The sequence below is a fragment of the Enhydra lutris genome, unplaced genomic scaffold, assembly GCF_002288905.1.
Source record: "Enhydra lutris kenyoni isolate GAN:26980312 unplaced genomic scaffold, ASM228890v2 scaffoldscaffold8, whole genome shotgun sequence".
Classification (NCBI taxonomy): domain Eukaryota; kingdom Metazoa; phylum Chordata; class Mammalia; order Carnivora; family Mustelidae; genus Enhydra; species Enhydra lutris.
The window spans coordinates 14,157,619-14,180,881 of record NW_019154092.1 but is presented as its reverse complement, the minus strand read 5'-3'; the positions used below and the strand labels follow the sequence as shown (position 1 = coordinate 14,180,881).

Genomic DNA, 23,263 nt, shown 5'->3' with positions numbered 1-23,263 from the left:
TTGAACCTGCATCAGGCTCCCTCTCCCTCTACCCCTTCCTCCCTAGCCGCTCCCTCCACCCCACGCCACGCTCATTCTCTCACACTCTCCCAAATAAATCAGTAAAATCTTAAAAAAAAAAAAAAAAAAAGTAATGGGGCACCTGGGTGGCTCAGAGGGTTAAGCCTCTGCCTTCAGCTCAGGTCATGCTCTCAGGGTCCTGGGATCAAGCCCCACGTCAGGCTCTCTGCTCAGCGGGGAGCCTGCTTCCCCCTCTCTCTCTGCCTGCCTCTCTGCCTACTTGTGATCTCTGTCTGTCAAATAAATAAATAAAATCTTTAAAAAAAAAAAAGTAACAAAAAAGAACAAATGGAAACCTCCTTAACATGCTATTTGCTGGTCAGTCCAAAAGCCAGTATTATGCTTAGTAATGAAATCATCCCTAGAGTCAGGAACAAGACAAAGATATATACTGTCATATCTATGATTTAATATTGTATTGTATTGTATTTTCTAGCCTATACATTTACAAACAAGAAATAAATTAGAGATAAAATAATTAGAAAGCTGTAATTAAAAGTACTACTATTTTCCTAAGTTATAAGCATTACCTCAAAAACCCAGAGATTAAAAGAAAAAAAAAAAAAACCCTACAGCCACTTAAGAAACTGGCAAGACTTTTATAAAGAAAATCTTATAGAATGACAACAGAAACTGAAACAAATGGAAAGACGTATCTGTGTTATTAACCTCTTAAAGATGTCAGTAGGCCCTTATATAATTTATAAATTTAACTTGATACCATAAAAATTCTAATTGCTTCTTTTTCTAACCAGAATTAAATTGATCTTAATGGGAAATTCATATGGTAAAATAAACAAAACAAAAACTCTGTAAAAGAGAAATATGGATAAAAGGGGGATGAGCATACCAAATATTAAAACATACTCATGTTATAAAACCTGAAAAGAGACTGGAAGATAGACAAATAAAGACAAAGTCCAGAAACAAACTCATATACATATGTGTATGTGTTATTACACTTTATACCACAATGAAATCTAAATGAATCAGAGATATTAATATGAAATGAAATAATATTCTAGGAAAAAACATGGAAAAATTCTTTCATTTTACCCCTCATGGGAAAATTCTTTTAAAGCCTTGAAGAAGAAATACCTTTTTAAATATGATTCAAAAATCCAGAAGTCATGAAAGAAAAAAAATGAATAAATTTAACTAAATAAAAATACAAAACTGTGTATGTGGTTAAAAAAATCATAATTAAAATCAAAATGACAAAACGGTAAAAATATATTTGCAATTTATATCATAGGCAAAGTACTAGTTTCCCTAACATATAAAGAGCACCTATAAATTAAGGACACAATATTTTAATACACAAAAGAAACAAACAGTTCACATTAAAAAAATACAAATGGTTTTTAAATGTACGTAAAAATACTTAACCACACTAAGGGAATGCAAATTAAAATCATACTGAAATATTATTTTTTACCTATCAAACTGGCAAGTATCAAAAACAATACATCACATACTGTGATGGTAAGGATGTGAAAAAAAGGCAAAATTATACATTTCTGGTTTGCTAATAAGATGATAAAACCTCCATAGTAGCAATTTGAAAATATCTATCAAAAGGTTCAAACCTCTGACCCAACAACTTAATTGCTTGAAATGTACCCTGCAGATACACACATATGTATGTATACAGCATGTGTATAATGTACCTAAATGTCAACAGTTAAAGACTAAGAAAAGTACAAAAGACAAGTGACATAAAACAATTTGTAAAGTATGTCTATCTGAAGGGAAAAAAGCAAGGTGCAAAATTGAATCAAGTATGCTACCATCTAAATAACAAAGGAGAAGGAGAATATATGCACAAATTGTATTTCATGTATGAACGCAACCACCACTGGACAAATACATTGAGAGGAAAAAGCAGGCGACTGAGGGATAGGGATTAGAGAAAGACCTACTATACACTCTTTGTAGATTTTGAACTTTACCAAATGAATGCATTTTCTATCTAAAAATGAAGTTAATATTAAATAAATTAAATAAAATGTAAAATGTCGCCTGCTTTCAACAGCTTCCCACCACCCTTAATTCTAAATGTCTTAAGATGGTCTTGTAAAATCTCACATGATCTGTGACTTCTTATTTCCCCAGTTTCATCTCTAACCACCCTCTCCACATTCCACAGCCCAGCTACCCGGAACCTTTTTCAGTTTCTTAAACAAGCTTGATACCATCTTGTTTTTAAACTTTAGCAAAATGCTATTCTTCAGGGCGCCTGGGTGGCTCAGAGGTTTAAGCCTCTACCTTCAGCTCAGGTCATGGTCTCAGGGTCCTGAGATGGAGGCCCCATCAGGCTCTCTGTTCAGCAGGGAGCCTGCTTCCCCCTCTCTCTCTGCCTGCCTCTCTGCCTACTTGTGATCTCTGTCTGTCAAATAAATAAAATCTTTTAAAAAAAATGCTATTCTTCTCAAAGAATCATTCTTCATCACTCTTCATCACCCTCTTCATATGACTAATGCCTACTACAAAGACTCAACTTAAACAAAATTAGTGCCTCCATAAAGCTTTCCTTGACACCCATCCTTAGGTCTAAGTTGGACGCCCACCTCTGTGCTCTCACTGTAGCCTAGACTTGTCCTAGCATAGTGCTTTTTATGATATACAGTAGTTTAGTTTAATCATCTGTGTCCCTCAAGAACCTAAATTGCTGAAACAGAAGCACTGTATTTATCTGTATTTCTACTGAAGTCCCAGAAATAACTCTGTCTGCTGTACAGCTGGCACTTAATGAATATTTATAAGTGAACTGAATTAATGCACTTACTGAGTGAGGGAATAAATGTATAAATGAATAAGTGAATTAGATAAGAAGAAAGGGAGGGGCACAGATAGATTCATTCAGTAAAGAAAATAAGACAAGTTCTACTACAGGCTTTTCCTTAATATATGTTCCTTAAAGTCATCTACATATCTTGTCTATTAACAGTCCTCGTACCAACTTCAAATATTCCATTACTGCCAATAGACTCTAATCCCTATAAAATTGTTAACTGACAATAAAATGGCCATATACTTTTATTCCAATTTGCTACTGAAGCTAAAAGAGTTCTAAAGTTGATTTTATAAATATTCTGTTCTGTGACTGAAGGGTTTGATTCTATTCTGCAGCACATGAATGTTTCCCAATTTATAGTTATCATTAATAGACAAAAGTATTGGGCGCCTGGGTGGCTCAGTGGGTTAAGCCGCTGCCTTCAGCTCAGGTCATGATCTCAGGGTCCTGGGATTGAGTCCCGCATCGGGTTCTCTGCTCCGCAGGGATCCTGCTTCCCTCTCTCTCTCTCTGCCTGCCTCTCCATCTACTTGTGATCTCTCTCTGTCAAATAAATAAATAAAAATCTTAAAAAAAGAAATAGTCAAAAGTATTTAGCGATCTGAATACAAACATGAATTCAAAAAATTCTATTCTCTAATTTCATATAACATCTTAAAATTATTAATCTTTCTTATATCATACCCTGGATTTTTGCATACTTCTGCAGTTTAATCTTGCAAGTGACATTTCCAGGCAATAGAAATACTTTGAAAATTAACAAACTACAGCAAACTTTTGGTATTGAAAGATTTAGCACTTGTGTATTCAGCTTCCTCAATACACATAAAATCCAATGTGTTAATGAAAACCACAATGAGATATCACTCTACACCTATTAGGATGGCTTTTACTTTTGAAAAGGCAAACAGAAAATTACAAGTATTAGAGTGTGCAGGAATTGGAACCCTTGTGCACTGCTGGTAGGAATATAAAATGATGCAACTGCTGTGGAAAAGAGTTTGGCAGTTCCTCAAAAAGTTAAACAAAGTTGGGCACCTGGGTGGCTCAGTGGGTTAAAGCCTCTGCCTTCGGCTCAGGTCATGATCCCAGCGTCCTGGGATCTAGCCCCACATCGGGCTCTCTGCTCTGCAGGGAGCCTGCTTCCTCCTCTCTCTCTCTCTCTCTGCCTGCCTCTCTGCCTACTTGTGATCTCTGTCAAATAAATAAATAAAATCTTTAAAAAAAAAAAAAAAAGTTAAACAAAGTTACTATGTGATCCAGCAATTCTCATCTAGGTATATACCGAAAATAATTGAAAGCAAGACTTAAACAGATACTTATACACCAAATATTCATAGCAGCATTATTCACAACAGCCAAAAGATGGAAAGAACCCAAATGTACATGAACAAATGAATGGATAAAAAAAATGAAGTGCAGACATACAATGAAATACTACTCAGTCTTAAAACAGAATGAAATTCTGATACTGGAATGAACCTTGAAGACATTATGCTAAGTGAAATAAATTAGAAACAAAAGGATAAATATATGATTCCACTTATACACCTATAATAGGCAAATGCAAAATACAGAAGGTAGAATAGAGGTTACTAAGGGCTGTGGGAAGAGGAAAATGGGGAGCTATTTAACTAGCGTAGATTCTATGTGGGATGATGAAAAAGTTCTGGAGATGGTTGCATGGTGATTATGGCACAATATTGTGAATGTACTTAATGCCACTGAATTATACATCTAAAAATGGTAAAGCAGCAGATTTTATTATGTATATCTTCCTACACAAAAGAGAAAAAATCTTAGGTCCTATCGTCAAATTAACTCAACATGTCCAAGACTGCATTTACTATCATCCCTCCTAAGCCAAATTCCAACCCCAATTTTCCCATTTCAATCAAGAGAGTTAAAGCTTAAAATACTGGAGTGCCCTCTGCTTCCTCTCATTTCTTTACTAGGTCCCCTTTATCGTTATGCTCTAAAAATACATCCTTCACATCGTTCATGCTTTCTTTTGCAACTATCTTATTAAGTCATCTTACCTATGGACAAGAGACTTTAAAACTTATCAAATTTCTAAACTTAACCAATATAGCATAAGTTTACTAGTGTTAAATAGTAAAACTAATAGAAGTATATAAAATTTTAAGAAAAATTGGGGTGCCTGGGTGGCTCAGTGGGTTAGGCCTCTGCCTTCAGCTCAGGTCATGGTCTCAGGGTCCTGGGATCGAGCTCCGCATTGGGCTCTCTGCTCAGCAGGGTGCCTGCTTCCCTTCCTCTCTCTCTCTGCCTGCCTCTCTGCCTACTTGTGATCTCTGTCTGTCAAATAACTAAATAAAATCTTAAAAAAAAAAATTATTTTAAGAAAAATTGAACTGTTTATTACTATAAAAGTAAAAATAAATCACTCCACTATTAAATTCTAACTTTGATCAAAACAATGGCTTAATTTTTAAGAACATCCTTATTTATATTGGTTATTTATACTACTTCACATTAATCTTCCAATGTCATCAATGAATATTTCACACCTACCTTTGTATGATATTCCATAGCATCCAATTCACCTTGATTGAAAACGACACATCTTTTACGCTTCTAAAGAGTAAATTACAGAGACAAAATTATGTTGCCATCTATCACAATACTGATATTTTGAAATATATTAGTATTTCTTCGTTATCACGTTTTCCATAGTGTGTATCTTAGTCTTTAAGAGGTTAATCGACAAGGAAGGTCAAAATCAGTGAAAAGCATATGGACTAAGGAAATAAGCTTTCCCAAATAAAAAAATTACTATGTATTGTTATTATTAATTATTATTGTTATTACTACAAACTTAATGAATGATATAAGGTCACCTAACCTGTATCTGCTATTAATAAGAACTAGTACCAATGATAAAATGTAGCACAGACATCCATGGAACACAAGAAAACTGTGACACTGTGTATATTACTAGTGTCATCTATCAGCTGATATATATCACACAATTCTCAACTTCATTTATGAGGAAAGGAACTATTCATATACTATCATTTGAAAAATCCCTTGCATTTTCAATAGCTCTTAATGACTGATCTGAGGGCTAGGTATAAATCAGATATACTAACACCATTCTGTATCTAACAACTCCACAGAAAAGAACATGTAAGACAGTGCAAAATAGAGCAGGGACTTCATACCTCTTATTGCTGAAACATGAATGCATACATGGTAGCATAATCCCAGCAGGCTAACAATAAATGTTTCCTGGCTAAATAAATAAATGAACTGAAGACTAAGCTAATTGAACAGTTTGCCTTAGCATATCAGAATTAAGGTAAGTTTTTGTGAAGATATTCATTACATACACTCATCTACATTTTTCCATATTAAAATGAGAAACTTATCCAACATAATAGTGAAAACATTAAAAGATGCCCATACTTCGTGAAGTGCAAATGCTTATTATTTTTCTGTATTAGTAATAGTATTGATAATCCATGTAATATTTCACTGAAATCTCAGACATTATATATTTTCTTTCCTATGCCTGACACACAGCAAATGGTCAATAAATATTTGTCCAAAGGAAAAGAAAGACAGAAGAAATTACAAGAATATTAAAAATCCTATTTCAGGAAACGAGAACAATGTAATAAATTACCCCTATTACTTTCCTTATTCTAATTCTCAACATGCTTTCTTATTTAATATCTTTCTTCATGGATCTCAGTTATAAGATCCATGAAGGTACTAACTTTATCTTGTTTCATCCCTGTATGTAAAACAGCACACAGAAAGATCTCAAATATTTGTGGGTGAGTAATAAAGTTACTCCTACTCTATCAAAGAAAATGTTAATATAATCTATCTGAAATGGACTTTGTATAATCACCTCTGAACTCTTCAGAAACATAAAAAGTATTAAAGCATAATTAATTTGATCTTGAGTATAGCATTCTTGAAACTTCACCAAAAGACTGCATCGGTGTATATACAAATACATATGCTTTAAGAACATTCACAATTTCCTATAGTAGCTTTCTACTTTTATTATTAAAAACTATGAAATATCACCCTTCCTGCAAACTTCATTATATGAACTTATCCCCATTGGAAAGGTCTCTAAGAATCTCCCAAAATCCATAAACTGCTTTGGGATTTTGCAGACAAAGCAGCACATTGTTGAACAAAAACAGTTCTAAAAATATGCAATTAATACAAATGACTAGCAGAAAGGGCTTTTTGTTTTTGTTGTTTTGTTTAATTTACAGAGCATTCACTTTTGAGCAAACTTTGCTTACTTTTGAAATATGCAAATTTGGTCTTCTAAGAATGGTAGAACATTAGGAAAGAGTTAAAAATTACATTGCCTTGGGGCGCCTGAGTGGCTCAGTGTGTTAAAGCCTCTGCCTTCAGCTCAGATCATGATCCCAGAGTCCCAGGATCAAGCCCTGCATTAGGCTCTCTGCTCAGCAGGGAGCCTGCTTCCCCCTCTCTCTGTCTCTGCCTGCCTCTGTCTGCTTGTGATCTCTCTCTCTGTGTCAAATAAATACATAAATAAAGGTTTAAAAAAATTACATTGGCTATAACTAAAACCTTCCTATGCTTTATGTATTGTTTTTTAGACTTAGTAAGTTGTAAGATATTTAAGATATTGGAATAATAAACTTCTTCTGCATGTTCTTTAGAAAAATAAAAATGTATTAAAACTTTCTACCTTCCCAATAGAAATGCAGTTTTCTTCTTTAACACCATCCATTGGATCTTCCTTCTCATTCCTTGGTCGGCATTCTTTGTGAACAGTTGGGGTTATATAAGGTTTGGTGACATTAAATAGCTCAGATCGAAAAACATATCTCTGTATGACGATTTTACAATTTCCTCTGGCATCATTATCTGGCTTAGTGGTAGAGTCAAAAGCACTAAATGTAGCAGAGGCTCCCAAAGACATCAAAGAATCCTTTTGAAGAGGATCAAAGTGGACAGATGAAGTGGGTTCATTTTTACTGAAACAAGGCTCATGATGTTGGTGAAGTTGGTAGTTTATGTTGTTAACGAAAGAAAGATGATCTAATAACCATCCTGGAGACAGCTGATGCACCACTGACATTCTCTTCTCTTAAAAAAGAAAGGAAAAAAAAAAAACAACTCTGGAAATATGAGGGTCTAGATGTAAAACCCAATTTTCCAGATTAACTTCTTAAATGTCCTGCATTTCAATAAAAATATACTTCACATACACAGGTAATTTCATGCGCATGTACATAAACTTAACATATACACAAAAGAGAATTTGAGATTCATGATATGTTAAGGAAAAATGCAATGTTTTAATATAAACTTTTAATTACAGGGTTGATAATTCAAACTTTTCAGCCAATTTAGCAAAAGAGCATTAAAACATGATCTTATTTCTGGGATCCCAACTGAATCCTCCTGGGCCCTCCATACAACCTACTGTTCGTCCTTGAATCCAGCCACTAGGTCCACATACTCCAAGTCACGAAGTCACTCAATTCTTAAAGATGAGAGTGTTCTGTCAAAGCAAAGAATACTACATTACCTATGTGAATTCACCCTTTTTACTGAGATAAACCTAGAGAGGTCACATAATTTCCAGAGGAGTTGTTAGCAGATCAGTCCTTGTTTTTTCAAAGCACATATGCCATAACAAGTCAGCCCATCAACACTGCCACACTTAACCACTGCTACCATAGGAGTGCGAAAAACAAAATGAAAGACTGGTCTAGGCAGAGCACAATGCAATTTTAACAGATACCAGAAGTACCAAACCCTAACAAAATTGCAAGGTTATTGGTTCTGAGCAGTCCTCCTTCAGCATCTATGTTTTTTCAAAACCTCCTTTTTACCAAAAAAAGAAAAAAAAAGGGTAAAGTTCTGGGTATTGCCTACTAAATGTAGTATAATGAAGAACTTAAGAGGAGGACAGAATAAGTGTTTTAACACTACAGCTAGTAAGAGAGCATTTAGATCCAAACTTCTAACTCCATGTAGTGTCAGCAGTGTGACCATGGACAAGTTATTTAATCTCACCGAGTTTCAAATTCATCCATTTTTTATGATATCTCAGAAGGCAATTTAGAGAACTAAATGAGATAATCTAAGTGCTGCCCAGTGCCTGACACACAGCAACAGCTCAAACAAATGCTATTAGTGATGGTAATCCTGGTATTGGTCCTCCCTTCAGAGTCACCACTTGCGGTAATGTAATGGCTAGTGAGAGGAAGAAATTTAGTCAAGAAGACTGAAACTCAGAAAAGATGACATGCCCAATATTACAATTAGTTAACCGCAAATCTCCAAGAATCAGTATGCGGACTCTGGCTCAAAGCTTTTCTCCCACCGCCACCACTCTCCGGGTATTGGGCAGTACATGTCTCTGAGTTTAAACTCAGGGAAGCAGGGAAGTTCTATTTTAGCAAAGTACACTACGGTGCTTAAATCCTTTCTCTTCTACCTCTCCCCTTCACACCCAAACCCACCTTCTACCCCGTTGGGTTCCTCATAGCTTTACTCTCTGACCACCGCTAGAGGACCGTGAAACCCTCGCGAGCAAACTGTGAACCCGATCCTTAGCGGCCGCGGGACCACACCCGCTAGATCCTCGAAGCCGGTGACACCCACCCTCAGCAGTCACTATCTCCTACCTCACCGCATCCCCTGTCAGAAAAACTGCACGACGTCTCCCAGACTTGCATCATGAAAGAAGCAACCCTTTAAAGAGTGGTCATGAAAGACGCCACTTTCATAGCAAAGGAAAGAAATTTTTCTAGGAGCCAACGGGCGCTGCCATGTTGCTGTACGGAAAAAGCGTTTCCAGGACGATTTGGAGCTCTCCATCCGCTCCTCAGAGACCTAGAGCGCCCTGGTCTTCAGCGCTAACTTTAGAAATCGGACCAGACTTTGTAGGGGACGCTTGCACTTACCAGAGACGCCAGTGTGCCGACCGAGGGGGCAGGCGGCCCGCAATACGCACAACTCCCGCGACGGGCAGCGGCGCGGAAGAGTCGTGCACGCGTTCGACGTACGTGTTGACGTAGACGCCAGCGGAGATTTTAAAATTCGAACTGCGACGGCGGGTGGAGGGAGGAGTTGGGTGTTTCGGCGGCTTTTGGCCTGCCCGGTGAATAGTTGGACAGGTTACAGGAATTCGGTCCCTGGGTTGTGTCACGAAACTGGAAGAAAGGTAATTAATGACTTTGAGTTAATTTTGTGCCGCCAGAACTGTTCTAAGGGAGAAAGCGATGGAGCTAACAGCTTAGATTTAGAGGCCCTGAGGAGCACCGTTTTGGTGTCTGCCATTGTGAGAAGCCTCCGGGCCGAGTCTGTACGGGGAGCAAGTTTCCCGGAGTCCAATAAATTTCAACTGACAGTGACTTCCAGGGGAGAAGAGGGAGACCTAAGGGCACTCTGGTGGGGAGCAGAGACTCTGGAGGGAGGGAAGGGGAAGAACTGATGGGAGCAGGGAGAGGAGGGACTAGACGAAGAACTGTTTGAGGTGTTGCGTTTGAGATACTGGTGTAACGTCCTAGTGGGTGTGTAGGGAAGTCTTAATCTTAAATTACATTTTAAGTGAAGATTTGGAATGTACATGTAGGTGAGTGGGAAATTTGAATGCATAGCAGAAATGTATAAAGATGTGAAAGAAATCGGTGGCAGAACAAGATGGAAAGAGTGTACTCAGTTTAAAAAACAAAGGAGAGCCTAGAGAAGTGACAGGATAACCGCAAATGTCCACAGCGCTGGAAATCAAGACAGGACCTGAGAAATCTAGGTGTATAGTGTCTGATGCCACAGAGATGAGGTAGGATCAAAAGATTTGCAATCATGAGTATTCTAGGAGACAACTGCTTCAGTAGAGATGAAGGAAATGTTAATTTTCTGAGAAATAAGAAGCAGCCTGTAGACCATTTTGTGGACCAGATAATTGATCCTTGTTGGAAGGGAGATTGAAGTAAGAGGGGCACTAATTAAATATAAATGGGAAACAGTGGGTTAAAGACAGAGCAAGAGAGATGGAGATTAGGAAAAGAAAACAGAACTGCTGTATTCTCTAAGACCAAAGTAAAGGAAACATTTTTTTTTTAATTTGACAGAGATCACAAGTAGGCAGAGAGGGAGGCAGTGAGAGAGAGAGAGAGGAAGCAGGCTCCCCGCTGAGCAGAGAACCCGATTCAGGGCTCGATCCCAGGACACTGGGATCATGACCTGAGCCGAAAGCAGAGGCTTTAACCCACTGAGCCACCCAGGCGCCCCGAGGAAACATCTTGAGGTAGTTCTTGTCAGGTAGCCTCTGACTTTCCCAATGAAAAGGCGCAGCCAACAGCAGTAAGGTGATCTGGATTAGGCTTCAAGGCTTTAATTACCATAGATGTGTCAAGGCAGGAATTAAACCTTATTTATCATTGTGTCATTTCAGTTGTCTTGCACACTCGGGTGTACATGGTAGGCAGTTAGTAAATATTCGTGTGTGTTGAATATTTTTAAAAGAAGTGAAATACACATTCCCTGCAAATGAGGACTTCGTGTTATATGAACAAGAGGGCCCAGGGAAAGATTATCCTGAAGAAACAATGCTTGGTTGCTTTCTGTTTGGGGATGAAGATAACAGCTGGTGCTTAATGAAGCATCTGTGTCTGGAAAGATTTTTTAATACTGAATTCATTCATGAATGCAGGTGGTAGGCATGAAGCGCAGTTCAGTTTCCACTGGTGGTGCTGGCCGACTCTCCATGCAGGAGTTAAGATCTCAGGATCTCAATAAACAAGGCCTCCATACCCCTCAAACGTAAGTCCTCGTGCCTGCCTTTGACAAAAAAATCTGTGAAGATGATTAATATAAAAGTGTACTATGATGTTCTGATGAATCTTGTTTGTTCACATTGGTACCTAATTTGGGTTAATGAAGGCTAAAAATTGGCATATTATTAAGTGTGTTTTATCTCATTTGTTCCTTAAAATTCCAAAGCTACAACCTTTGCCCAGCAACTCCTAAAAAGGACTGTTAATTCCCTTTCAGCATTTTTTCTTATTTTCCTCCTTTATTCTAGACCTGCTTAATTCAAGCTTATTGCTAGAACTTTGAATTTATTGAAGTATATCCAACTAGCAAAATTACCAGAGTTATTACTTATTTGCTTGATGATAAGCTGCGGTTTAGAAGAGCCTACAGAACCACTTCTCCAAACTGTTTTCTCAGTATTCACTGGAAAGTGGTATATAATTATACTATCATAAACAAGTTTTTCTCTTTAAGTTTGTTCTAATTAAAAGGCTGTTTGTAAGCCACTGAGGGCTTTATCAACCCTGTGATACCAAGGTCCAAGTTACTTGCTAACTGTACTTAAATTACTTAGGTTTACATTGTATAAGCCTCAGCTACTTTTAGAAATTTGAATTATTTGTATCTTTAACTTCTGAAATCAGAATTCTTTTGTATTATTACACATTATGTACACTAAAAGATTTATGCCTGGAATTATATTGAAAACTAAACAGCTGTCACTGGTAATGTTTTGGGTTTGTTATTTACATAATGTATGTTCTTAGGTGTATTTGCATTCTGATACAATAGGCCTTAAAAGAAAAATGTTAAATGTAGCTATCATCCTATGATTGAAGATACCCATTTTTAAATTCTTTTCCTTTGAGGTTATCCATAAATGTACATACGTTAAAATGACTGAAATGAGAATGTAGATAATGGTTTTTTCTACTTTCTTCTTAACATTTTAGCATTAGTACTTGTGCATGTTATTAGCCTATACCATTTTTAACAGCTATGATTGCTACTAAAAATTTTCATGATTCTGGGCCCCTGGTTGGCTCAGTCATTAAGTGTCTGCCTTCATCTCAGGTCATGATCCCAGGATCGAGCCCACATTGGGCTCCTTGCTCCGTGGGAAGCCTGCTTCTGCTACTCCCCCTGTTTGTGTTCTCTCTTTTGTTGTGTCTCTCTGTCAAATAAATAAAATCTTAAAAAATATTTTTTTTTCATTATTCTGAATTATTTTTATAGGTAACGGAAAAGAGGTGCTAGTTCCAACATATTTCCAAAAATTTCTTAAACTAATTTTTTTATATTTATTTTTTAAAGTTTGTCTTTTTCATTTTGTTAAAGCAAAGAGAAACCAACCTTTGGAAAGTTGAATATAAACAAACCCACATCTGAAAGAAAAGTCTCTGTGTTTGGTAAAAGGTAATGATATTTTTTATTATTTTTAATGAAGGGATTTTAAAAAAATTGGATGGCATGATCTCTTACAAAAGAAAGTTATAAGCTAGCTTTCTTCCGTTTTAAATGATGAAATGTTTATATCTGTTTTAGATAGTGCTAAGAGATCTATCAGCACATTCAGACCACTATTTCATGTTATAAGTGAATAGATTAAAAATTCTATACCTAGCTTTCAGATAGTATGGAATCATAGCATTTTTAAATTGGGGGGAACCATCATCTAGTTCAACATTTTAGGCCCAGGCTTTTTTATACTCTTAAATATTAAGATTCCAAAGAGCTTTTTATTTTATGGGCTGTATTCACGGATATTAATCATATTAGATATTAAAACTGAAAAGGTTTTAATTATGCATTCATTGAATGTAAAATAATAATAACCCCTTACATGTTAACAAAAATATCATAAGTATATATTTTTTTCCAAATACAAAACTATTTCAGTAAGAAAAGTGATGTTGTTTTACATCTTTGCAAATCTCTTTAATGTCTGGCTAAATAGAAGATCGCTAGCTTCTCATATCAGCTTCCACATTGTTAAAATATCATTCATCATATAGCCAACCTCTGAAAAACTCCAGAGTACACTCATGAGAAAATGAGAATGAAAGGGGCAAGTACCATCTTAGTTTTTCAGTATGAAAATAGCTTTGACTTCTCAGATCTCCGAGATCACACTTTGAGAACCACTGTTTAGTGTAGATCAGTGGTTGCCTATGCTGAGGGTAGGGCAAGTCTTGATTGTTAAGGAGTAAAAAAACTTTTGCAATGATGAAAATGTTCAATATTTTCATATCTTCATTGTGGCAGGATTACATGTGTGTATACGTTGTCAAACCTCATCATACTGGACGCTTTAAACAGATACATTTTACTCTAAGCAAATTACAACTCAATAAAATTGATCTATTTTTTAAGAAATGATAAACCCCAAAACTGAAAAAATAATCTGTTCTTTTATCTCACCAAAACCAAATATAACAGTTTTAAGGCAAACCTGTTCAGTTGTTTTGAAAATATTCAGAGATGAAATGTTTGTTACATTACAAAAGTCTTTGCCTTGAAACCAAATTAAGCTCTTTCTGGTATTCATTCCAGCTGATGAAGAATCTTAAGACATTTTTGTATTGTAACTTTTCCCTCAGTGGTGAACCTCAGAGATAATGGTAATTATTATAAAATCTAACATTTTCTGAGCCAGACATTGTTTTAAGTATTTTGTCTGTACTTACTCTTTTAATCAATCCTCAGAACTGCCCTGTGAATAGATACTGTTATTGTATCCATTTTATAGAAAGGGAAATTGAAGCACAGAGAGATTAAGTAATTTATTTAGGATCATACAACTAGAAACCAGAGGAAGAATTTGAAACCACAAACTCTGATTCTAGGCCTTGTGCTCTTAAGCTATAAATTAAATGTTACAGTATTTTGATTGGCTAGGGTATTCTCTTTTAACTTAAAAAGATGTCTAATAGTGCAGTTTTGTGTAGAGTAACAGCTGAGTCTATACATGTACTCCTTTTGGTAAAAAGAAAAAAAATAAGTAATAACAGTATGTAGAAAAGTGGTTCTCAAATTAGCAAATTTTCAGGGGAAAAAATAGCTAATCTGGGCTGTGGAATGAGAGGGCCCAAGCTAAAGAACTTTTAGAGCTTTGGCAGGAGAAAAGTTGAAAGCAGTAAGCAAACCTGCAGGGAGAAATAAGATCTCTGATGACCAGAGTTCAAATATTACACCAATGTTCATTGCATCTCAGTTTTGTGGCATATGTTCAATAAAGAAAATTATTATTCTAAGGGTGTTTAATAAGCTACAGTTAGCGAAATCAGGCTACAAAGTTATGCAAAAGGAACCATTATAAAAATATAAAATTTTGTTTTGTGGGGGAGGCTTAGAATGGAACATATATGTTGCATCCATTAATGACTAAAAAGTTGCACCATGTAAATTTATGGTAAATAACAATCAGATACATAGTATTGCATGACACAAAAATATTCAAGAGAAAACTCATACACCACCTATTTTAACATCTCAAAAGCAATTTTCCCACAAGAAATGATGGCAAATGAAGGGGTTAAGAGTGAAGGAGCAATCATGAAAGGCTAAAAAGGATGGCGAAAGGACTGGGATTACTGAATAAACTTGGAGAATGGTTTTACAGAAGATCTAGTGGACTCAAAATGCACATTCTTAGGTGATGGTGTTAGGAATGCAAAGCACCACAGTGCATTTTTCTTCCCATCTCATTTTATACTTATCATGATTTGCCCTTTTTTTCTGCTTTGAATGAAAGAATTGAACTTTGATGTTGTTGCTGCTAGGAAAATGCAAGATCACCTTTAAATAATTTAGACTTGACCACTGCCAGAAATACTTTTGATTGTATTTTGGCTGTTTATGTTCCCAGAACTAGTGGACATGGATCCCGGAATAGTCAATTTGGTATATTTTCCAGTTCTGAAAAAATCAAGGACCCACGACCACTTAATGACAAAGCATTCATTCAGCAGTGTATTCGACAACTCTGTGAGGTATTTTATATTCTCTTAAGTATTTCCCAGTAATTTTTCTATTATAAAGTGTTTGATGTTTCATAAAAATTTTTGTAGTTTCTTACAGAAAATGGTTATGCGTATAGCGTATCCATGAAATCTCTACAAGCTCCTTCTGTTAAAGACTTCCTAAAGATCTTCACTTTTCTTTATGGCTTCTTGTGCCCTTCGTATGAACTTCCTGACACAAAGTTTGAAGAAGAGGTTCCAAGAATCTTTAAAGATCTTGGGTTTGTATGTTATATTTATTAGCCTAGAGAGATTGTTGAAACACAAAGAAGAATCAGACTCAATTGATTTGTAAAGATTCTGAGTTAGAAAAATCATATATTTTAAGATCACTGTGAGCAGTATATCTTAGGATAAATTTAAAAGGCAAGAAAAACCACTGTTTGAAGGTTATTGCAGAACTGTAGAAGATAGTTCATAAGGCCTTCAAAATACTGAGATGACGAGGAATAAATAGGATGGGCTGGATAACACAGATTTTATAGAAGCAAAAAAGACAGGATAGGAGGCCTGGAGAAAATGGGGTGGGTAAAGTCAAGAATGGCTGTGTAGAGTAAACACGGGAAGGAATGGATTTGAAGATTAAGAGTATACACATGTAGCTTATTTGGAGTACATTGAATTTTTTTTTTTTTTTAAAGATTTTATTTATTTATTTGACAGACAGAGATCACAAGTAGGCAGAGAGGCAGGCAGAGAGAGGAGGAAGTAGGCTCCCCGCTGAGCAGAGAGCCCGATGTGGGGCTCGATCCCAGGACCCTGGGATCATGACCTGAGCCGAAGGCAGAGGCTTTAACTCACTGAGCCACCCAGGCGCCCCTGGAGTACATTAAATTTGAGAGAACAAAAAATCTTTTAGGAGAGAAGTCCAGCATACTGGTTATAAATCAAGTTCTACAGTGTTAGGTATACATGCATGAAATAATCTGCAGAGAAGAAACCAATGAGATTCTGAAATCTCATTTCAGAATCTCATTTCAGAATAAGATGACCAAGGATGAAACCTTAATAAATATCTTCTAAATAAGTCAAGACTGTGGGTATAATGTGGAATTTTTCTAATGTAACTTCTTGCCAAATTTAGCCTTATTTTCACAAAATTAACATTGTTGGTCTCTATTTTTTTTTTCTAATTTTTTTCTAATTTTTCATAGGTATCCTTTTGCATTATCCAAAAGCTCCATGTATACAGTGGGTGCCCCTCATACATGGCCACACATTGTGGCAGCCTTGGTTTGGCTGATAGACTGCATCAAGGTATTTGGTTTTTCATTTTAAAATGTATATGTAGGAAAGATTTTTTTTTTTCCTTATGATAGTGTTATTTCTCTATGTCTTTTGCCAGTTATCTCAAAGTTTGCAACTATTTTCATTTTCCAAAGCACATTTGCTTTTAAGTTCTTCAGACTCTTAATAAATGCTTCTAGAGGTGAGAGTAAGGAATTACCACACTGGCAAAGAAATTATTTGTTTTCATGAGGTTTTAAAGCTTAAAAAAAAAAAAAGTAGGAAATTATTTCCCCCATTATATACATAACATTACTTTGGTTTTTTTCCCCCTTTATTAATTAAAATTCATATTCATTGCAAAAAATTTTGGAAAATACAGAAATACACAGAAAGTGATATACCCATAATCCCACAACTCAGAGACAACAATTTAAAACATTTCCTTGGGCTATAGTTTTAAAGATGCATTTTTGCTATGCAAAGTATGTGGGTTTTTTTCTTTCAACTTTTGATGTATATTGACAAATTTCTCTGCAGAAAACTTGCACCAGTTAAAAACTCCTCAACAATGTGAGCATATGCCTTTTCCCAAGGCATCCACATCATTCTTTTAAAATCTTTACCATTTGAAAGGTGAAAAAAATAGCTTAATATATATATGTTATAAAAGCAATTGTCTTTTTGTATGGTTTGTCATTGCTATTTCTTGTGGACTTTTTTGCCGTATTTTATGTATATTTTTTTTTGCTTCTGTTAATTTTAACCTTTATAAAACTGCTTATATTTATCAATATTTTAAACGAATGAGTGAAAACATAATTTTTTTCATATTTGCAATTTTTCTTCTCAACTTGAACATATTTCACACTTATTACAACTGCCTATTTGTGTCTTTTGCCATTTTTCTATTTTCCTGTTGATTTATAGGAACACCATTTTGAACATCAAAAACAGTCAGATAGGAGTAATTAGCTCATTTGGATATGGTACAGATATTTTTTCCCTTTTGATTTATGTGCTGTATTTTCACTATTGAGAAATACAAATTGTTATCTAGTCTAGTTCAGTCTCTTCCTTTTATAGTTTTTTTTTCTTCCTTTTATAGTTTCTGAGTTTCCTGTCCTTAGTGCTAAAATCCCTAAAACTAACACTGTCCTCCTGACATTCTCTTGGCAATTGAAATCCCTTGACAAAATACAGGCAGGCACTGGGTGGTTGGATTTTGACCCAGAAGACATCTCAGTACTTTGCGCACCACCGTTGTCAAGATAAGAGTAGAAATCCAATGACATAGTCCATTAATACAACTCACATTTTATTGAACTTTATGTATAATGTCTGTGCATTCAATCTGTTTCTCCCCAGTGATATCCATGGACATTGGATAACTACCTCTCTTTTCCCACTACCAAATACTCCTCTTGTCAATGGAACGCTTTACCCTTGTTTCACCAAGCAGCTTATGTTATTCATAAGTGGTTAGGAGATAGCATTTCCACAGTGATGCAAGACCTCATGGAGTACCTGCTTTGGCTTCTGTTGGAGAGGGACCTCTGGAGATGCCTCCAAATTTATTATATAGGTAGAAATTTCCTCCTCACTATATTGGTTTGCTTGAGGTGGTAGAACTGAACACTAGAAGAATCAATGAGAGATTGTAAGAATCAGTGAGACATCATATGTTTCTTGTTCTAATTATCTTTCCCACTTAACAGAGTCCTAGAAATTTATCCAGACTTAGGATGGCCTCCTTTAGTCTCTGACGTTAAAAAAAAAATTTCTTCCACTTTTTTCCCTCCCATTTTTATAACTTCATTGTATTTAAATAATCTTTATTGTTTCCTTCCTTCTGCTAACTTTGGACTTATTTTGGTTTTCTCTTTCTAGTTGCTTGAGGTATAGAGCTAGGTTTCTTTATCTGGGATCTGTTTCCTTGATGTATGCATTTGTAGCTATAAACTTCCCTCTTTAAACTGGTTTAGCTACAGCTTGGTATGGTGTGATTCCATTTTGATTTGTCTCAAGATACTTTTTCATTTCCCCTTTAATTTCTGGTTTGCTACATTGGTTGTTCAGGAGAGTGATATTTAATTTTCATGTTCCTGTGACTTTTTCAGTTTTCCTCCTATTGTTGATTTCTAGTTTCATACCATTTTGGTTAGAGAAGATACTTGGTATGATTTCTTCTTGAATTATACGAAGACTTGAATTATACTAAGACTTGTTTTATGACTTGATATATGGTCTCTCCTAGAAAATTTTCCTTGTACTCATGAGAAGAATGTATATTTTGCTGTTGTTAGATATGTTCTGTGTATGTTTATTGAGTCCATTTGGTCTATAGTGTTGTTCAAATTGCAATTTATTTATTCTCTGTCTGGATGATCTCCCCATTGTTAAGAGTGTAGTATTAAAGTCTTCCAACTATTATTGTATTGCTGTTATTTCTTTTAGTTCTATTAGTATTTGCTTTATATATTTAGGTGCTCCCATGTTGGTTGCATAAATATTTTTTCTTCTGATGGATTGACTCTTTTATCATTATGTAATGACCTTTGTTGTCTCGTTCTACCATTTTTAGTTTAAAGTCTGTTTTGTCTGATACATCTTTTTCATCCCTTCACTCTCAGTCTGTGTCTCTAAAATTAAAGTGAGCTTCTTGTAGGCAGCCTATTTTTGGATCTTATTTTTGTCCATTCAGTCATTCTGTGTCTTTTGGTTGGAAAGCTTAATCCATTTACACTTAAAGTAATTATCCATAGGTAAGGATTTATTGCCATTTTGTTCATAGTTTTCTGTTTTGTAGATCTTTTGTTCTGCTAGGTCCTTATCCTACTATCTTCTTTTGAAATGTGATGATTTTTGGTATCATCAGCATACTTTGACTATCATTTGTTTGTGTATCTACTTCATGTTTTTCCCTTGTGATTATCATAAGGCTTAGATAAAATATCTTTAAAACTATAACATTCAGAGCACCTGGATAGTTCAGTTAGTTAGGTGTCCAACTCTTGATGTCAGGTCTTGACCTCAGGTCATGAGTTCAAGCCCCACACTGGGCTCCACGCTGGATGTAGAACCTAATTTAAAAAAAAAAAATAGCTATGACATTCTATTTTAAACTGATAGCTTCAATAACATTGAAGCTCTACACTTCCACTTCCCGTTTTACATTTTAGGTTATTGATGTTACAGTTTACATACCTTTTTATATTGTGTTTCCAATAACAGGTTATTGCAGTTATGGTTCTTTTTAATACTTTTATTTTTTAACTATTAAACTAGAATCATAAGTGAATTACACACCACCACATTAGAAAAGAAGACTTTGTATGTTTATCATTATCAATGAGTTTTACACTACCTTCATATGTTTTTACAGTGTTAAGTAGCATCTTTTTGCTTCTACTCAAAGAACTCCCTGTAACCTTCCTTGTAAGGCAGGTCTTGTGGTGGTGAACTCCCTCAGCTTTTATGTTGGAAAGTCTATATCTCTCCTTCATTTCTGAAGGGCAGTTTTTCCAGATACAGTATTTTAGTTTGACAGTTTTTTCCCTTTCAATATTTTGAATATGCCATCCCTTTCTCTCTTGCCCTAAAAAGTTTCTATTGAGAATTCCACCAATAGTCTTATGGAGGTTTTCTTGTATGTAACTTCTCTCTTTTCTCTTTCTGCTTTCAAAATTCTTTGTCTTGATTTTTGACAATTTAATTATAATAGTCTCAACATAGCCCTGTTTGGGGTCCTGTGTGCTTCATGGATCTGTTTGTCCATTTTTCTTTCTACATTTGGGAAGTTTTCATCTCTTATTGCTTTAAGTCTCTTATTGCTTTATACTTTATTTTTATACTTTATACTTTCATCTCTTATTGTTTAAAGTCTTTGTTGCTTTATACTTTCAGTGCCCTTCTCTTTCTCTTCTCCTTTTGAGATTCCCATAATGCAGATATTATATCATTTGATGATCCATAAGTCCCATACACTTTTTTCTCTTTTTCATTCTTTTTTCTTTCTGTTTATGTGAGTGGATAATTTCAAATCCTGTCCTCTAGTCCACTGATTCCTTCTTTTGCATGGTTGACTTTGCTTTTGAAGCTCTCTGTTTAATTCTTTAGATCAGCCTTTTTTTTTTTCAGCTCTCATTTGATTTTTTTTTAATAGTGTCTGTTTGTTCATTGAATTTCTTGTTTTGTTCATACATTGTTTTTCTAATTTTGTTTAGTTGGCTGTGTGTTCTTATACCTTAGTAAATATTTTTGAGAGGATTATTCTGAATTAGTTCATAGATCTCCATTTCTGTAGGGTCAGTTATTGGAGCTTTATTAGTTTTCCTTTGGTAATGTCATGTATACCTTATTTTTCATGATCCTTGATTCCTTATGATGGTACCTGCACATTTGAGTAAGCAGTCTCTTCTTCCACATTTGACAGGTTCTCTTTTAGAGACAGTTCTTTACCAGTCAGCTCAGATTGGGTTTTTAGATGTATCTAGATGTATAATGTACTTGGTTAGGTGGGGCTTATATCAGGGTCTATTTTGGGGCAAGGTCACTGCCCAAGCTGTGAAGTTAGGGGAGAAGGGGAAGTGCTACTCTACAGTAGGAAAAGACTGGTGGCTTGGTTCTCTGCCATATTCCCAGGTGCTCTGGTTAGGTTTTCTGGTCAGGTGGCGCTGGAGACTGTATTCAGCTTTGGATAGCACCATAAATTATCTTCCTTTTCCTACTGGGGTTTCAGATCAAGCCTCAGCCAGCAAAGCTTTTTGGGAATCAAATCAGAGAGAATTGCATGCTTAGCTCCCCGAATAACAGGGCTGTTGTCTTGGGTCTGCAGAAACAGAGCCACTGAGCAGGTTCTCCATTCAATTGCTGTAACTGGGGCTAGAGGGGAGGCTATTGAGATTCCCATGAGCTCTGGTTAAGTTTTTCTGGTTAACAGGGTTGGAGGTTGTATTTAGCAATGGACAGGGCTATGGATCAGATTCCCTAACAGAGTGGAGGAAGAGAACAGACCCAAGGCTGGCAAGATTCTTCTTGGGAAGCTAATGAGGCAAACCTGTGCTCTAGACTCTGGCCAGACGGGGTTGCTGACTTTCCTCTGCAGATGATCAAAGCCCCAACCAAGCTCTCTTCACCAGCTCCTGAGCCAGGCAGTTTTCCAGATGCTCCAGCTAGGTTTCCAGCTTGGACAGAGCCAGAAGCTATACTAGCCATGGTTAAGGTTGTGAATTAGTTCTCCTGCCTGAGCAGAGCCGGAGAACAGGCTCTAGTTGCTCTTTGTGGTCTTGACTTAAAGCCACCCATGCCCCAAGTTTACTGTCCAAATGAGGTCCCTAGCCTTGCTCAGTGGATGATCACTTCTAACTTCCAGGCTCTTAACTCAGGTATTTCTGAGCTGAGAAGCATTTCAGGAGTCCAGACAGGCTTTCTGGTCAGGTAGAGCTAAGAGCTACACTGAGCAGTGGGTAGAGCTATGGATTAACTCCCCTACTTGGGCAGAGGGGCAGGCTCAGGCTTTCCGAGTTATTTTCTCCTCTCTCATATTTCACTATATAGAGAAGTGGTATACTGGAAAATAATCACCTTTTACTGAAAAAATATTACTCAAATCCACACTTCTGGTTATCTCTATAGAGTTTCAGGTTGAAACTGTTTCAACCAAATCTCCTCAGTTCGGAAGAACTTTTAATTCTTGTAGTAATGTTTTATATAGCTCCTGGTGAGTTGTTTGTCCCTCTATAAGGGTCTTTTTTTAACTTAATGGAGTATCAAGAATTTTCACATGGACCTTTGACAAAGCAACAGAAACACTTATCTACCCTGATAACAAGGTAGAAGATTCTGTTCTTCATCTTGGGCTCTGCCCTACATGTCTTTCAGATTTAGTTAAATCTCACTGTGGGGTGCCTGGGTGACTCAGATGGTTAAGCATCTGCCTTTGGCTCAGGTCATGATCTCCAGGTCCTGGGATCAAGCCCCATGTTGGGCTCCCAGCTCAGCGGGAGTCTGCTTCTCCCTCTGCCTCTCCCCCTGCTTGTGCTCTCTCTCTTTCTCCATCTCTGTATCTTTCTCAAACGAATAAATAAAATCTTTAAAAATAAATAAATTTTTAAAAATCTGATTATTGAGGCTTGTCAAGGGAAGAAGTCGTAAAAGATGAGTTAATAGAGTTTGCCTGCCTTCACCTTAGATATACAAAATGTCTTATATGAGTGTCTTTGGAATAGGATAGAAGTTGATATGGCAAGCAACTCTGGGCTAAGAACTTAGAAATCTGATATGTAAGTCCTAGGATAAGAAAAATTTATGAAATATTTTTAGTGGAAACCACATTCCTTTTTCATTCCTAATGCATGGTACTTCTCTT

At 36.1% G+C, this 23,263-nt stretch overlaps 2 protein-coding genes across 6 annotated transcripts in view; one reads left to right on the top strand and one right to left on the bottom strand.

Annotated features, from left to right (window-relative positions):
- LOC111142517 (methyltransferase like 4) overlaps positions 1 to 9,847 on the bottom strand; it is a 67,071-nt gene extending 57,224 nt beyond the window's left edge. For 2 of the 5 annotated variants that reach the window (XM_022495758.1, XM_022495753.1), the window contains exons 1-3: positions 9,790 to 9,847; positions 7,560 to 8,378; positions 5,390 to 5,452 (exon numbers count right to left, since the gene is read on the bottom strand). In XM_022495758.1, the coding sequence (XP_022351466.1) occupies positions 5,390 to 5,452; positions 7,560 to 7,952 (456 nt within the window). In that variant the 5' untranslated portion in view covers positions 7,953 to 8,378; positions 9,790 to 9,847. Of the gene's footprint in view, positions 1 to 5,389; positions 5,453 to 7,559; positions 8,379 to 9,510; positions 9,526 to 9,789 lie in introns of those variants that run through there. The other 3 variants (XM_022495755.1, XM_022495754.1, XM_022495757.1) reach the window with 3 other exon arrangements.
- A 99-nt stretch (positions 9,848 to 9,946) lies between these two features.
- The window catches only part of LOC111142530 (NDC80, kinetochore complex component), a 51,239-nt gene continuing 37,922 nt past the window's right edge, over positions 9,947 to 23,263 (top strand). Inside the window, exons 1-6 of the mRNA XM_022495778.1 lie at positions 9,947 to 10,049; positions 11,541 to 11,650; positions 12,983 to 13,060; positions 15,513 to 15,636; positions 15,715 to 15,887; positions 16,821 to 16,923. Of these exons, the coding sequence (XP_022351486.1) occupies positions 11,550 to 11,650; positions 12,983 to 13,060; positions 15,513 to 15,636; positions 15,715 to 15,887; positions 16,821 to 16,923 (579 nt within the window). The 5' untranslated portion in view covers positions 9,947 to 10,049; positions 11,541 to 11,549. The remainder of the gene's footprint in view (positions 10,050 to 11,540; positions 11,651 to 12,982; positions 13,061 to 15,512; positions 15,637 to 15,714; positions 15,888 to 16,820; positions 16,924 to 23,263) is intronic.